The 16,444-nt window shown below is 45.2% G+C and overlaps 1 protein-coding gene across 2 annotated transcripts in view; it reads left to right on the top strand.

The window, feature by feature from the left end:
• The window catches only part of LOC139384890 (DIS3-like exonuclease 1), a 40,610-nt gene that overhangs the window by 12,726 nt on the left and 11,440 nt on the right, over nucleotides 1-16,444 (top strand). For both annotated transcript variants that reach the window (XM_071129791.1, XM_071129790.1), the window contains exons 5-12: nucleotides 1,201-1,368; nucleotides 6,032-6,110; nucleotides 7,609-7,785; nucleotides 8,247-8,416; nucleotides 8,526-8,687; nucleotides 11,018-11,277; nucleotides 15,422-15,514; nucleotides 16,098-16,252. In XM_071129791.1, coding sequence (XP_070985892.1) covers nucleotides 1,201-1,368; nucleotides 6,032-6,110; nucleotides 7,609-7,785; nucleotides 8,247-8,416; nucleotides 8,526-8,687; nucleotides 11,018-11,277; nucleotides 15,422-15,514; nucleotides 16,098-16,252 — 1,264 coding nt within the window. The remainder of the gene's footprint in view (nucleotides 1-1,200; nucleotides 1,369-6,031; nucleotides 6,111-7,608; nucleotides 7,786-8,246; nucleotides 8,417-8,525; nucleotides 8,688-11,017; nucleotides 11,278-15,421; nucleotides 15,515-16,097; nucleotides 16,253-16,444) is intronic.

Raw genomic sequence — 16,444 nt, 5'->3', positions numbered from 1 at the left:
GACCTCTATAGGTGAATACCTGGGTAATGAGAACCCTGCTGAATACTCCTCTATAGGAGAATACCTGGGTAATGAGAACCCTGCTGAATACTAGACCTCTATAGGTGAATACCTGGGTAATGAGAACCCTGCTGAATACTAGACCTCTATAGGTGAATACCTGGGTAATGAGAACCCTGCTGAATACTATACCTCTATAGGTGAATACCTGGGTAATGAGAACCCTGCTGAATACTGAACCTCTATAGGAGAATACCTGGGTAATGAGAACCCTGCTGAATACTAGACCTCTATAGGTGAATACCTGGGTAATGAGAACCCTGCTGAATACTCCTCTATAGGTGAATACCTGGGTAATGACAACCCTGCGGAATACTAGACCTCTATAGGTGAATTCCTGGGTAATGACAACCCTGCTGAATACTCCTCTATAGGTGAATACCTGGGTAATGAGAACCCTGCTGAATACTCCTCTATAGGTGAATACCTGGGTAATGAGAACCCTGCTGAATACTCCTCTATAGGTGAATACCTGGGTAATGAGAACCCTGCTGAATACTCCTCTATAGGAGAATACCTGGGTAATGAGAACCCTGCTGAATACTCCTCTATAGGTGAATACCTGGGTAATGAGAACCCTGCTGAATACTCCTCTATAGGTGAATACCTGGGTAATGAGAACCCTGCTGAATACTCCTCTATAGGTGAATACCTGGGTAATGAGAACCCTGCTGAATACTAGACCTCTATAGATTAATACCTGGGTAATGAGAACCCTGCTGAATACTGATCCTCTATAGGTGAATACCTGGGTAATGAGAACCCTGCTGAATACTCCTCTATAGGTGAATTCCTGGGTAATGGAACCTCAGGGAACATCAGTCAAAAGGACCCATACAAGAAGCCGGGTTGGGTTCAGATCAGTTTTCATTCCGTTGGTATAGTGTATACTATGTTGTCGGTCCTGTGTGGCTCCGTTGGTAAGAGTGAGACCCAGGGTTGTGGGTTCAATTCCCTCGCAGGGATCACATAGCCTACACCTACTAAACACAGGATAAAACACATCTTGTAATGTCAGCCAGTGTATCGTTACCTTGTGCATGTCTCTTGGTCTTCAGGAGCACAGAACTAGAATGAGTAGAACTGGCCCTGCCCATTCAAGTCAATCAGGAGATAATGAGATTCTGTTTCTATGTTCAGGAGTACCTGCAGACGTTCTGGCCGGAGCTGCAGGCTGCCCTGGAGCTGTACTGCTCCATCGCTCAGTCCCTGCAGGAGAAAGGGAGCGAGGGGACGGAGAGAGAGTACACTGAACACCTGCCTGCCGAGGTCCTGGAGGCAGGCATTAAGTCTGGCCGATACATACAGGCAGGTGGAGGGGGCGTGACTGTGTTTGAACAGCAGTGTGTGACAGTTGAGACTGTGTGTGTGTGTGTGTGTGTGTGTGTGTGTGTGTGTGTGTGTGTGTGTGTGTGTGTGTGTGTGTGTGTGTGTTCTCAGAAGCACACTGTCCTCACATCTCTCCTCAGTGGAACACATAAAGTCATGAAGAGCAGACTGTGTCAGGTGTGAAGGTCCTCTTTACTCCAAACTACACTCAGATGTGAAGGTCCTCTTTACTCCAAACTACACTCAGATGTGAAGGTCCTCCTCTTTACTCCAAACTACACTCAGATGTGAAGGTCCTCCTCTTTTCTCCAAACTACACTCAGATGTGAAGGTCCTCCTCTTTACTCCAAACTACAGTCAGATGTGAAGGTCCTCTTTACTCCAAACTACACTCAGATGTGAAGGTCCTCCTCTTTACTCCAAACTACACTCAGATGTGAAGGTCCTCTTTACTCCAAACTACACCCAGATGTGAAGGTCCTCCTCTTTAATCCAAACTACACTCAGATGTGAAGGTCCTCTTTAATCCAAACTACACTGATGTGAAGGTCCTCCTCTTTACTACAAACTACACCCAGATGTGAAGGTCCTCTTTTCTCCAAACTACACTCAGATGTGAAGGTCCTCTTTTCTCCAAACTACACTCAGATGTGAAGGTCCTCTTTTCTCCAAACTACACCCAGATGTGAAGGTCCTCCTCTTTACTCCAAACTACACTCAGATGTGAAGGTCCTCCTCTTTACTCCAAACTACACTCAGATGTGAAGGTCCTCTTTTCTCCAAACTACACTCAGATGTGAAGGTCCTCTTTTCTCCAAACTACACTCAGATGTGAAGGTCCTCTTTTCTCCAAACTACACCCAGATGTGAAGGTCCTCCTCTTTACTCCAAACTACACTCAGATGTGAAGGTCCTCCTCTTTACTCCAAACTACACTCAGATGTGAAGGTCCTCCTCTTTACTCCAAACTACAATCAGATGTGAAGGTCCTCCTCTTTATTCCAAACTACACTCAGATGTGAAGGTCCTCCTCTACTCCAAACTACACTCAGATGTGAAGGTCCTCCTCTTTTCTCCAAACTACACCCAGATGTGTAGGTCCTCTTCTACTCCAAACTACACTCAGATGTGAAGGTCCTCTTTACTCCAAACTACACCCAGATGTGAAGGTCCTCCTCTTTACTCCAAACTACACTCAGATGTGAAGGTCCTCTTTACTCCGAACTACACCCAGATGTGAAGGTCCTCCTCTTTATTCCAAACTACACTCAGATGTGAAGGTCCTCCTCGACAGCCATTTTGAGGCCTACAAACACAACAACTCTGGAGAAAAGCTAACACCGAAAACACAAAAAAATACAAATTTCTGTGAAATGAAAATATCCCCCCAATGTGGGCTGGGTGCTAGCCTAGCAGTTAAGCAGTTAGGCCAGTAACCAAAAGGTTGCTGATTCGAATCCTAGAGCTGACTAGGTGAAATCTGTCGATGTGCCCTTGAACAAGGCACTTAACCCCAATTGCTCCTGTAAGTTGCTCTGGATATGAGCGTCTCGTAAATTACATTTTTTTTAAAACATTTAAAAAAAGTTTTCTTCTGTCCCTCCATTCCATTCCAGGGTACTAAGTCTTCTGTCTCTCTGTCCTTCCATTCCAGGGTACTACGTCTTCTGTCTCTCTGTCCCTCCCTTCCATTCCAGGGCACTAAGTCTTCTGTCTCTCTGTCCCTCTCTTCCATTACAGGGCACTAAGTCTTCTGTGTCTCTGTCCCTCTCTTTCATTCCAGGGTACTAAGTCTTCTGTCCTTCCATTCCAGGGTACTAAGTCTTCTGTCTCTCTGTCCTTCCATTCCAGGGCACTAAGTCTTCTGTCTCTCTGTCCCTCCCTTCCATTCCAGGGTACTAAGTCTTCTGTCTCTCTGTCCCTCCCTTCCATTCCAGGGCACTAAGTCTTCTGTCTCTCTGTCCTTCCATTCCAGGGCACTAAGTCTTCTGTCTCTCTGTCCTTCCATTCCAGGGTACTAAGTCTTCTGTCCCTCCCTTCCATTCCAGGGTACTAAGTCTTCTGTCTCTCCCTTCCATTCCAGGGCACTAAGTCTTCTGTCCTTCCATTCTAGGGTACTAAGTCTTCTGTGTCTCTGTCCCTCCATTCCAGGGCACTAAGTCTTCTGTCCTTCCATTCTAGGGTACTAAGTCTTCTGTGTCTCTGTCCCTCCATTCCAGGGCACTAAGTCTTCTGTCCTTCCATTCCAGGGTACTAAGTCTTCTGTGTCTCTGTCCCTCCATTCCAGGGTACTAAGTCTTCTGTGTCTCTGTCCCTCCATTCCAGGGTACTAAGTCTTCTGTCTCTCCATTCCAGGGTACTAAGTCTTCTGTGTCTCTGTCCCTCCATTCCAGGGTACTAAGTCTTCTGTGTCTCTGTCCCTCCATTCCAGGGTACTAAGTCTTCTGTGTCTCTGTCCCTCCATTCCAGGGTACTAAGTCTTCTGTGTCTCTGTCCTTCCATTCCAGGGTACTAAGTCTTCTGTGTCTCTGTTCCTCCATTCCAGGGCACTAAGTCTTCTGTCCTTCCATTCCAGGGTACTAAGTCTTCTGTGTCTCTGTCCCTCCATTCCAGGGTACTAAGTATTCTGTGTCTCTTTCCCTCCATTCCAGGGTACTAAGTCTTCTGTCTCTCCCTTCCATTCCAGGGTACTAAGTCTTCTGTGTCTCTGTCCCTCCATTCCAGGGTACTAAGTCTTCTGTGTCTCTGTCCCTCCATTCCAGGGTACTAAGTCTTCTGTGTCTCTGTCCCTCCATTCCAGGGTACTAAGTCTTCTGTGTCTCTGTCCCTCCATTCCAGGGTACTAAGTCTTCTGTGTCTCTGTCCCTCCATTCCAGGGCACTAAGTCTTCTGTCCTTCCATTCTAGGGTACTAAGTATTCTGTGTCTCTGTCCTTCCATTCCAGGGTACTAAGTCTTCTGTGTCTCTGTCCTTCCATTCCAGGGCACTACGTCTTCTGTGTCTCTGTCCTTCCATTCCAGGGTACTAAGTCTTCTGTGTCTCTGTCCCTCCATTCCAGGGTACTAAGTCTCCTGTGTCTCTGTCCCTCCATTCCAGGGTACTAAGTCTTCTGTGTCTCTGTCCCTCCATTCCAGGGTACTAAGTCTTCTGTGTCTCTGTCCCTCCATTCCAGGGTACTAAGTCTTCTGTGTCTCTGTCCTTCCGTTCCAGGGTACTAAGTCTTCTGTGTCTCTGTCCTTCCATTCCAGGGTAATAAGTCTTCTGTGTCTCTGTCCTTCCATTCCAGGGCACTAAGTCTTCTGTCTCTCTGTCCTTCCATTCCAGGGTACTAAGTCTTCTGTCCCTCCCTTCCATTCCAGGGTACTAAGTCTTCCGTTTCTCCCTTCCATTCCAGGTCACTACGTCTTCTGTCCTTCCATTCTAGGGTACTAAGTCTTCTGTGTCTCTGTCCCTCCATTCCAGGGCACTAAGTCTTCTGTCCTTCCATTCCAGGGTACTAAGTCTTCTGTGTCTCTGTCCCGCCATTCCAGGGTACTAAGTCTTCTGTGTCTCTGTCCCTCCATTCCAGGGTACTACGTCTTCTGTCTCTCCCTTCCATTCCAGGGTACTATGTCTTCTGTGTCTCTGTCCCTCCATTCCAGGGTACTAAGTCTTCTGTGTCTCTGTCCCTCCATTCCAGGGTACTAAGTCTTCTGTGTCTCTGTCCCTCCATTCCAGGGTACTAAGTCTTCTGTGTCTCTGTTCCTCCATTCCAGGGCACTAAGTCTTCTGTCCTTCCATTCCAGGGTACTAAGTCTTCTGTGTCTCTGTCCCTCCATTCCAGGGTACTAAGTCTTCTGTCTCTCTCTTCCATTCCAGGGTACTAAGTCTTCTGTGTCTCTGTCCCTCCATTCCAGGGTACTAAGTCTTCTGTGTCTCTGTCCCTCCATTCCAGGGTACTAAGTCTTCTGTGTCTCTGTCCCTCCATTCCAGGGTACTAAGTCTTCTGTGTCTCTGTCCTTCCATTCCAGTGTACTAAGTATTCTGTGTCTCTGTCCCTCCATTCCAGGGCACTAAGTCTTCTGTCCTTCCATTCTAGGGTACTAAGTCTTCTGTGTCTCTGTCCTTCCATTCCAGGGTACTAAGTCTTCTGTGTCTCTGTCCTTCCATTCCAGGGCACTAAGTCTTCTGTGTCTCTGTCCTTCCATTCCAGGGTACTAAGTCTTCTGTGTCTCTGTCCCTCCATTCCAGGGTACTAAGTCTCCTGTGTCTCTGTCCCTCCATTCCAGGGTACTAAGTCTTCTGTGTCTCTGTCCCTCCATTCCAGGGTACTAAGTCTTCTGTGTCTCTGTCCTTCCATTCCAGGGTACTAAGTCTTCTGTGTCTCTGTCCTTCCATTCCAGGGTAATAAGTCTTCTGTGTCTCTGTCCTTCCATTCCAGGGTACTAAGTCTTCTGTGTCTCTGTCCCTCCATTCCAGGGTACTAAGTCTTCTGTGTCTCTGTCCCTCCATTCCAGGGTACTAAGTCTTCTGTGTCTCTGTCCTTCCATTCCAGGGTACTAAGTATTCTGTCTCTCCCTTCCATTCCAGGGTACTAAGTCTTCTGTTTCTCTGTCCCTCCATTCCAGGGTACTAAGTCTTCTGTCTCTCCCTTCCATTCCAGGGTACTCTGAATGTGAACAAACACAGGGCCCAGCATGAAGCCTTCGTCCGCTTTGAAGGCTCTTCTAACAAGAGCTCAGGTGAGTTCCACAACAAAACCGACCTATGACCTCAAACTGTTCTGTTTCAGCGTAAGGTTGTGGGTTCAATTCCCCCGCAGGGATCACATAGCCTACACATACTAAACACAGGATAAAACATCTCCTATATTATCAGCCAGTGTATCATACCTTGTGCATGTCTCTTGGTCTTCAGGAGCACAGAACTAGAATGAGTAGAACTGGCCCTGCCCATTCAAGTCAATCAGGGCATATTGAGATTCTGTTTCTATGTTCAGGAGTACCTGCAGACGTTCTGACCCAGTTGAGTTTATTACTGATACCATGATTACAGGTCATCCTACATGAATCAGGAATAATGATGAGAGAGAAAGTTACAGACGCACAAATATCATACCCCCTTAAAAATGCTAATCTCCTCTGTTATTGTAATAGGGGGGAGGTTAGCATGTCTTGGGGGTAGGATATAAAATGCTAATCTCCTCTGTTATTGTAATAGGGGGAGGTTAGCATGTCTTGGGGGTATAATATAAAATGCTAATCTCCTCTGTTATTGTAATAGGGGGAGGTTAGCATGTCTTGGGGGTATGATATAACATGCTAATCTCCTCTGTTATTGTAATAGGGGGAGGTTAGCATGTCTTGGGGGTATGATATAACATGCTAATCTCCTCTGTTATTGTAATGGGGGGGAGGTTAGCATGTCTTGGGGGTAGGGTATAAAATGCTAATCTCCTCTGTTATTGTAATAGGGGGGAGGTTAGCATGTCTTGGGGGTAGGATATAAAATGCTAATCTCCTCTGTTATTGTAATAGGGGGAGGTTAGCATGTCTTGGGGGTATGATATAAAATGCTAATCTCCTCTGTTATTGTAATAGGGGGGAGGTTAGCATGTCTTGTGGGTCTGTAACTTTCTCACTCATCATTATTCACATTCAGGATTATCCCTAATCGTGGTAGGTTCCACATGAATGTAGACTATTCTTATTTACAATCAAACATGATTAGCCAAAACAAACGACAAATGTGTAGAGTCACAAGCTTGATGTCGTCATTGAGTACCATGAACCAAATACTTCACTTTTTACAACTTTAATACAAATACAAGTGAATTTGTCCCAAAACGTTTGGTCCCCTAAAATGGGGGGACTATGTTTAAAAAAAAAAAAAATGTACCTTTATTTAACTAGGCAAGTCAGTTAAGAACAAATTCTTATTTTCAATGACGGCCTAGGAACAGTGGGGTTAACTGCCTTGTTCAGGGGCAGAACGACAGATTCGTACCTTGTCAGCTCGGGGGTTTGAACTTGCAACCTTCCGGTTACTAGTCCAACGCTCTAACCACTAGGCTACCCTGCCGCCCCTGTACACAAATATATAGATGAAAAATCCCCTCAAATGAAAGCTGCCAGTCTGCACGTTAACCTCATCATCGTCAGTTCATATCAAATCCAAAGTGCTGGAGGACCAGAGACAAAAACAACTCGACAACGTTTGTCACTGTACATCCTCTCCCAGAGCTGAACAGTGATGTGCTGGTGTGTGGGGGGAGGAATCGTAACCGGGCGGTGCATGGCGATATGGTTGCCGTGGAGCTGTTGCCGAAGGGGGAGTGGAGGGGGAGAACCACGGCCCTGACGGAGGGACAGGGGGAGGAGAAGGGAGACGAGACACAGAGCCAACCCATGGCCACAGGTACACACACAGACACACACACACACACACACTACTGACCTAATTCCTGTCTCAGTTACTCACCTCTGTCTTTCCTAGACTGAATGGATGAGATACTAGACAGAACATACAGTATAAAGACTAGAATTACATTCATGTAACATATCATTTACTCCTCTCTCTCTTCTCCCTCTCTCTCTTCTCCCTCTCGCTCTCTTCTCCCTCCTTCTCCCCCTCCTCTCTCTCTTCCCCCTCCTTCTCCCCCTCCTCTCTCTCTTCCCCCTCCTCTCTCTCTTCTTCCTCCTTCTCCCTCTCTCTCTTCTCCCTCTCTCTCCCTCTCTCTCCCCCTCCTATCTCTCTTCTCTCTCTCCCTCTCCCTCCTCTCTCTCTTCTCCCTCCTTCTCCCTCTCTCTCCCCCTCCTCTCTATCTTCTCCCTCTCTCCTCCCTCCCTACCTCTCTCATCCCTCCCTCCTCCCTCCAGGTCGTGTGGTAGGGATCCTTCAGAGGAACTGGAGGGACTATGTCGTGACCTTTCCCCCCAAGGAGGAGACCCAATCACAGAGCAGGAACTCCCAGCGTATCCTGGCCACGCCCTGGGACCAACGCATCCCTAAGATCCGAATCAGCACCCAACAGGCTGACAAACTACAGGTCAGACTAAGGACTTGATGATTAGTAGAGTGGTTGAATCAGGTGAACTTGCTTTAAGTCTCTGACTGTTGAAAGGACATGAAGCCTGTCATCTCCTCCATCTCTCCAGGATCACCGGGTGATAGTTCGTCTGGACTCGTGGGACAGCACCTCCCTCTACCCTAACGGACACAGTGTCAGGGTTCTGGGCCGGGCTGGGGAGCTGGAGACTGAGGTCCAAACCATCCTCATAGAGAACTGCATCCACGTACCTCCTTTCTCTGAGGCACAGGTAGGTTATAGTATAATACACCGTCCTCATAGAGATCTGTATCCAGGTAGGGTATAGTATAATACACTGTCCTCATAGAGATCTGTATCCAGTTATAGTATAATACACTGTCCTCATAGAGATCTGTATCCAGTTATAGTATAATACACCGTCCTCATAGAGATCTGTATCCAGTTATAGTATAATACACCGTCCTCATAGAGATCTGTATCCAGTTATAGTATAATACACTGTCCTCATAGAGATCTGTATCCAGTTATAGGATAATACACCATCCTCATAGAGATCTGTATCCAGTTATAGTATAATACACCGTCCTCATAGAGATCTGTATCCAGGTAGGGTATAGTATAATACACTGTCCTCATAGAGATCTGTATCCAGTTATAGTATAATACACTGTCCTCATAGAGATCTGTATCCAGTTATAGTATAATACACTGTCCTCATAGAGATCTGTATCCAGTTATAGTATAATACACTGTCCTCATAGAGATCTGTATCCAGTTATAGTATAATACACCGTCCTCATAGAGATCTGTATCCAGTTATAGTATAATACACCATCCTCATAGAGATCTGTATCCAGTTATAGTATAATACACTGTCCTCATAGAGATCTGTATCCAGTTATAGTATAATACACTGTCCTCATAGAGATCTGTATCCAGTTATAGTATAATACACTGTCCTCATAGAGATCTGTATCCAGTTATAGTATAATACACCGTCCTCATAGAGATCTGTATCCAGGTAGGGTATAGTATAATACACCGTCCTCATAGAGATCTGTATCCAGGTAGGTTATAGTATAATACACTGTCCTCATAGAGATCTGTATCCAGTTATAGTATAATACACCATCCTCATAGAGATCTGTATCCAGTTATAGTATAATACACTGTCCTCATAGAGATCTGTATCCAGTTATAGTATAATACACTGTCCTCATAGAGATCTGTATCCAGTTATAGTATAATACACTGTCCTCATAGAGATCTGTATCCAGTTATAGTATAATACACTGTCCTCATAGAGATCTGTATCCAGTTATAGTATAATACACTGTCCTCATAGAGATCTGTATCCAGTTATAGTATAATACACCGTCCTCATAGAGATCTGTATCCAGTTATAGTATAATACACCGTCCTCATAGAGATCTGTATCCAGTTATAGTATAATACACTGTCCTCATAGAGATCTGTATCCAGTTATAGTATAATACACTGTCCTCATAGAGATCTGTATCCAGTTATAGTATAATACACTGTCCTCATAGAGATCTGTATCCAGTTATAGTATAATACACCGTCCTCATAGAGATCTGTATCCAGTTATAGTATAATACACCGTCCTCATAGAGATCTGTATCCAGTTATAGTATAATACACCGTCCTCATAGAGATCTGTATCCAGTTATAGTATAATACACCGTCCTCATAGAGATCTGTATCCAGTTATAGTATAATACACCGTCCTCATAGAGATCTGTATCCAGTTATAGTATAATACACTGTCCTCATAGAGATCTGTATCCAGTTATAGTATAATACACCGTCCTCATAGAGATCTGTATCCAGTTATAGTATAATACACTGTCCTCATAGAGATCTGTATCCAGTTATAGTATAATACACTGTCCTCATAGAGATCTGTATCCAGTTATAGTATAATACACTGTCCTCATAGAGATCTGTATCCAGTTATAGTATAATACACCGTCCTCATAGAGATCTGTATCCAGTTATAGTATAATACACCGTCCTCATAGAGATCTGTATCCAGTTATAGTATAATACACTGTCCTCATAGAGATCTGTATCCAGGTAGGTTATAGTATAATACACTGTCCTCATAGAGATCTGTATCCAGTTATAGTATAATACACTGTCCTCATAGAGATCTGTATCCAGTTATAGTATAATACACCGTCCTCATAGAGATCTGTATCCAGTTATAGTATAATACACTGTCCTCATAGAGATCTGTATCCAGTTATAGTATAATACACTGTCCTCATAGAGATCTGTATCCAGTTATAGTATAATACACTGTCCTCATAGAGATCTGTATCCAGTTATAGTATAATACACCGTCCTCATAGAGATCTGTATCCAGGTAGGTTATAGTAAAGTCAGTCTTTGCACTAAGATGTAAATTGTTGTGCTTACTTCTGTAAATGTGTCCTGTTGGGAGATGCAGCGGAGTACTTATGTCGAAATTAGGCTTTTTTTGTTTGTTTTTTAAATGTATATCTCTTGTTGTGTGTGTCTACATGTCTCTATGTTGATGTATGCGTCACTGCGTATCTATTTGTGTGTTTCTAGCTCGGTGAGATGCCAGTGTCCTCCCCCGAGAGCCCCTGGTCAGTAGACCCCGCCGAGGTGATTACCAGACGGGATCTGAGACAAACCCACCTGGTGTTCAGCGTCGACCCTCTGGGCTGTGAGGACGTAGACGACACCCTGTCCATACGCAGCCTCCCCCCCGGCCCGCGGGGGGAGAGGTTAGAGCTGGGCGTTCACATCGCTGACGTCACACACTTCGTTAAAGAGGGGTCCCTGACAGACCTGGAGGCTCGCGCTAGGTGAGAGGGAGAGGGAGGGAGTGAATGTGTTTGAGTGTCTGTGAGGCATGTGCCAGGTCCTCCCTCTATTTAAATAAAGAAAACATGTATTAACCCCCCCCCCTCGTCGAAGGACATATATCTTCCTCCTCGTCGAAGGACATATATCTTCCTCCTCGTCGGGGGACATATATCTTCCTCCTCGTCGGGGGACATATATCTTCCTCCTCGTCGGGGGACATATATCTTCCTCCTCGTCGGAGGACATATATCTTCCTCCTCGTCGGAGGACATATATCTTCCACCCTCTCATAATAATAATAATTAGTCGGAAATTAGAAGTTGTATTCTGTATAAAGGCAAAAAAGGCATTTTTGAACCAAAGGACGAGCTTTTCTTAATAATCTACTGAAGTTTAATTTATGTTTGAATAAAGCTTTTAGTGAGCGGTCGAAAGCATTAATATTGAATAATTTTAGCCTCCCAAACTCATATTCATTATAGGCACGTTTCATTTTGTCTGGCTTAGCATTCCAAATAAAATGAAATATTTTTTTGCTCATATGATTTAAAAACGAGTCATCTGCAGTAGGCAGTGCCATTAGTCAGTCAACTGGGATCGGACCAAAGAGTTCATCAATGTGATGAAATAGACAAGTATTTACCAGAAATAGACAAGTATTTACCAGAAATAGACAAGTATTTACCAGAAATAGACAACTATTTACCTCTCCGTGGTTGCAGAATCTTATCTATTTTTTGCTAACGTTCTATTGAAATTAATTGTGGTAAGTCCATTAATATTTTTTTGAGAATACCAAGTACGTCTACTTCACCATCCGCCCATTTTATTAGTAAACTACAAGGTGGTGTAAACACTGTATTTTCTAACGATCCAATACGTAATATGGTACGCTTGTCATAATTAGGTTTTAGTCCAGAGAGGCTAGAAAAGGGAACAAGATATTCAACGAGACTGTACAGGGATCCAGATTGAGACTGTACAGGGATCCAGATTGAGACTGTACAGGGATCCAGATTGAGACTGTACAGGGATCCAGATTGAGACTGTACAGGGATCCAGATTGAGACTGTACAGGGATCCAGATTGAGACTGAACAGGGATCCAGATTGAGACTGTACAGGGATCCAGATTGAGACTGTACAGGGATCCATATTTAGACTGTACAGGGATCCAGATTGAGACTGTACAGGGATCCAGATTGAGACTGTACAGGGATCCAGATTGAGACTGTACAGGGATCCAGATTGCGGACTGTACAGGGATGCAGATTGCGACTGTACAGGGATCCAGATTGAGACTGTACAGGGATCCAGATTGAGACTGAACAGGGATCCAGATTGAGACTGTACAGGGATCCAGATTGAGACTGTACAGGGATCCAGATTGAGACTGTACAGGGATCCAGATTGAGACTGTACAGGGATCCAGATTGAGACTGTACAGAGATCCAGATTGAGACTGTACAGGGATCCAGATTGAGACTGTACAGGGATCCAGATTGAGACTGTACAGGGATCCAGATTGAGACTGTACAGGGATCCAGATTGCGGACTTAAGAAAAGAACTAGAGTCATCGGAATACATTGACACTTTAGTTTTTACCCCCTGGATTTCTAACTCCTTGATGTTCTTGTTGGATCCAATTTGAATAGCTAGCATTTCAATGGCCATAATAAATAGATATGGAGACAACGGACAGCCTTGTTTTACTCCTCTTAAAAGCTCTATATTTTCTGACAAGTAACTATTATTTACTATTTTACATCTGGGGTTGCTATACATAACTTTAACCCATTGGATAAGAGATTCACCAAAAGTTAAAGTAATCCATTAATTCTCGTCGTGCTTTATCAAACGCCTTTTCCAAAATCTGCTATGAAGACCAGACCTGGTATCTTCGATGTTTCATAATGTTCAATTATTTCAAGAAATTGTCGTACATTATCTCCAACATATCGTCCATGTAAAAAACAATATTTGGTAAAACCTTTTTTATTCAATGTGCTATACATTTTTCCAGGCTTCTCGCATCACAACATTGAAGTGTTAGAGGCCTCCAGTTTTTTTTTTTTTAAATAGACTGGATCTTTATACATACCACCTGGGTCCTGTTTTAGTAGTAATGAAATCAGACCTTCTTGTTGAGTACCTGAAAGTCTACCGTTTGTATAAGAGTAATTAAAACATGCTAATAATGGATTGTTGAGTACGTCAAAAAAAGGTCTGATATACTTCTACTGGTACCATCAAGCCCTGGTGTTTTACCATCAAGCCCTGGTGTTTTACCATCAAGCCCTGGTGTTTTACCATCAAGCCCTGGTGTTTTACCATCAAGCCCTGGTGTTTTACCATCAAGCCCTGGTGTTTTACCGTCAAGCCCTGGTGTTTTACCGTCAAGCCCTGGTGTTTTACCGTCAAGCCCTGGTGTTTTACCGTCAAGCCCTGGTGTTTTACCGTCAAGCCCTGGTGTTTTACCGTCAAGCCCTGGTGTTTTACCGTCAAGCCCTGGTGTTTTACCGTCAAGCTCTGGTGTTTTACCGTCAAGCCCTGGTGTTTTACCGTCAAGCCCTGGTGTTTTACCGTCAAGCCCTGGTGTTTTACCGTCAAGCCCTGGTGTTTTACCGTCAAGCTCTGGTGTTTTACCGTCAAGCTCTGGTGTTTTACCGTCAAGCCCTGGTGTTTTACCGTCAAGCCCTGGTGTTTTACCGTCAAGCCCTGGTGTTTTACCGTCAAGCCCTGGTGTTTTACCGTCAAGCCCTGGTGTTTTACCGTCAAGCCCTGGTGTTTTACCGTCAAGCCCTGGTGTTTTACCGTCAAGCTCTGGTGTTTTACCGTCAAGCTCTGGTGTTTTACCGTCAAGCTCTGGTGTTTTACCATCAAGCCCTGGTGTTTTACCATCAAGCCCTGGTGTTTTACCATCAAGCCCTGGTGTTTTACCATCAAGCCCTGGTGTTTTACCATCAAGCTCTGGTGTTTTACCATCAAGCTCTGGTGTTTTACCATCAAGCCCTGGTGTTTTACCATCAAGCCCTGGTGTTTTACCATCAAGCCCTGGTGTTTTACCATCAAGCCCTGGTGTTTTACCATCAAGCTCTGGTGTTTTACCATCAAGCTCTGGTGTTTTACCATCAAGCCTTGGTGTTTTACCATCAAGCCCTGGTGTTTTACCATCAAGCCCTGGTGTTTTACCATCAAGCTCTGGTGTTTTACCATCAAGCCCTGGTGTTTTACCATCAAGCCCTGGTGTTTTACCATCAAGCCCTGGTGTTTTACCATCAAGCCCTGGTGTTTTACCATCAAGCTCTGGTGTTTTACCATCAAGCCCTGGTGTTTTACCATCAAGCTCTGGTGTTTTACCATCAAGCTCTGGTGTTTTACCATCAAGCCCTGGTGTTTTGCCATCAAGCCCTGGTGTTTTACCATCAAGCCCTGGTGTTTTACCATCAAGCCCTGGTGTTTTACCATCAAACCCTGGTGTTTTACCATCAAGCCCTGGTGTTTTACCATCAAGCTCTGGTGTTTTACCATCAAGCCCTGGTGTTTTACCATCAAGCCCTGGTGTTTTACCATCAAGCCCTGGTGTTTTACCATCAAGCTCTGGTGTTTTACCATCAAGCCCTGGTGTTTTACCATCAAGCCCTGGTGTTTTACCATCAAGCCCTGGTGTTTTACCATCAAGCCCTGGTGTTTTACCATCAAGCCCTGGTGTTTTACCACCAAGCCCTGGTGTTTTACCATCAAGCCCTGGTGTTTTACCATCAAGCTCTGGTGTTTTACCATCAAGCCCTGGTGTTTTACCATCAAGCCCTGGTGTTTTACCATCAAGCCCTGGTGTTTTACCATCATGCCCTGGTGTTTTACCGTCAAGCCCTGGTGTTTTTCCAGACTGAAAAGAAAACCAATGCTTAAAATATTTTGCTTCCTCTTTCAAAATATAATTTGGTGAATCATGGATAACTCCTCCCTTAAAGTGACCCTGGAATACCCACTTCCCCAAAAGTCAACAGTTCTGACACGTCCCTCCTGTCCGTCTCCCTCCCCCAGTCTGACAGTCAGTACGGTCTGATGTTGTGGGGTCAGTCGCCCCCTGCTGGTGACTGTGTTAGCTCCAGTAAACTCTTTATTCTGTCATGTTCTCAGGGCCACCACGTACTACCTGGCCGACCGCAGGTATGACATGCTGCCTGCTGTCCTCAGTGCTGACCTCTGCTCTCTGCTGGGAGGGGTGGACAGGTGAGAGATCAACTCTACATCACACTGACCTCTGCTCTCTGCTGGGAGGGGTGGACAGGTGAAGGAACAACACTTACTGACACCACAACACACTGACCTCTGACCTCTGCTGGGAGGAGTGCACAGGTAGAGGAACAACACTTACTGACACCACAACACACTGAACTCTGACCTCTGCTGGGAGGAGTGCACAGGTAGAGGAACAACACACTGACCTCTGACCTCTGCTGGGAGGAGTGGACAGGTGAAGGAACAACACTTACTGACACCACAACACACTGACCTCTGACCTCTGCTGGGAGGAGTGGACAGGTGAAGGAACAACACTGACTGACACCACAACACACTGACCTCTGACCTCTGCTCTGTAAACCTCAGTGAAGTTCATCAGGATGATTAATTTAGTCTTAGGTCACTCTCATAACGTTGGTTGGAACTATCCAGTAGTCTGAGGCTGTATGTCCGTGCCTCATTAACAGCTGTCCGTGTGTCCCTCTGTGCGTGTCCGTGTGTCCCTCTGTGCGTGTCCGTGTGTCCCTCTGTGCGTGTCCGTGTGTCCCTCTGTGTGTGTCCGTGTGTCCAGGTATGCCATGAGCGTCATGTGGGACCTGGATGCCCAGACCCTGGCGGTGAACAAGGTCTGGTACGGTCGTACACTAATCCAATCCTCCTACCAGCTTTACTATGAACTGGCCCAGGCTCTGCTCAACGGAGAGGAGGCAGAGGTCCCAGAACTAGGTACCATCATGTTTAATACTGCTGAATGGAGAGGAGGCAGAGGTCCCAGAACTAGGTACCATCATGTTTAATACTGCTGAATGGAGAGGGGACAGAGGTCCCAGAACTAGGTACCATCATGTTTAATACTGCTGAATGGAGAGGAGGCAGAGGTCCCAGAACTAGGTCCCATCATGTTTTAATACTGCTGAA

Source organism: Oncorhynchus clarkii, chromosome 26, assembly GCF_045791955.1.
Source record: "Oncorhynchus clarkii lewisi isolate Uvic-CL-2024 chromosome 26, UVic_Ocla_1.0, whole genome shotgun sequence".
Lineage (NCBI taxonomy): Eukaryota > Metazoa > Chordata > Actinopteri > Salmoniformes > Salmonidae > Oncorhynchus > Oncorhynchus clarkii.
Note: the sequence above shows the minus strand (reverse complement) of the source record. Positions and strands in the feature narration are given on the sequence as shown.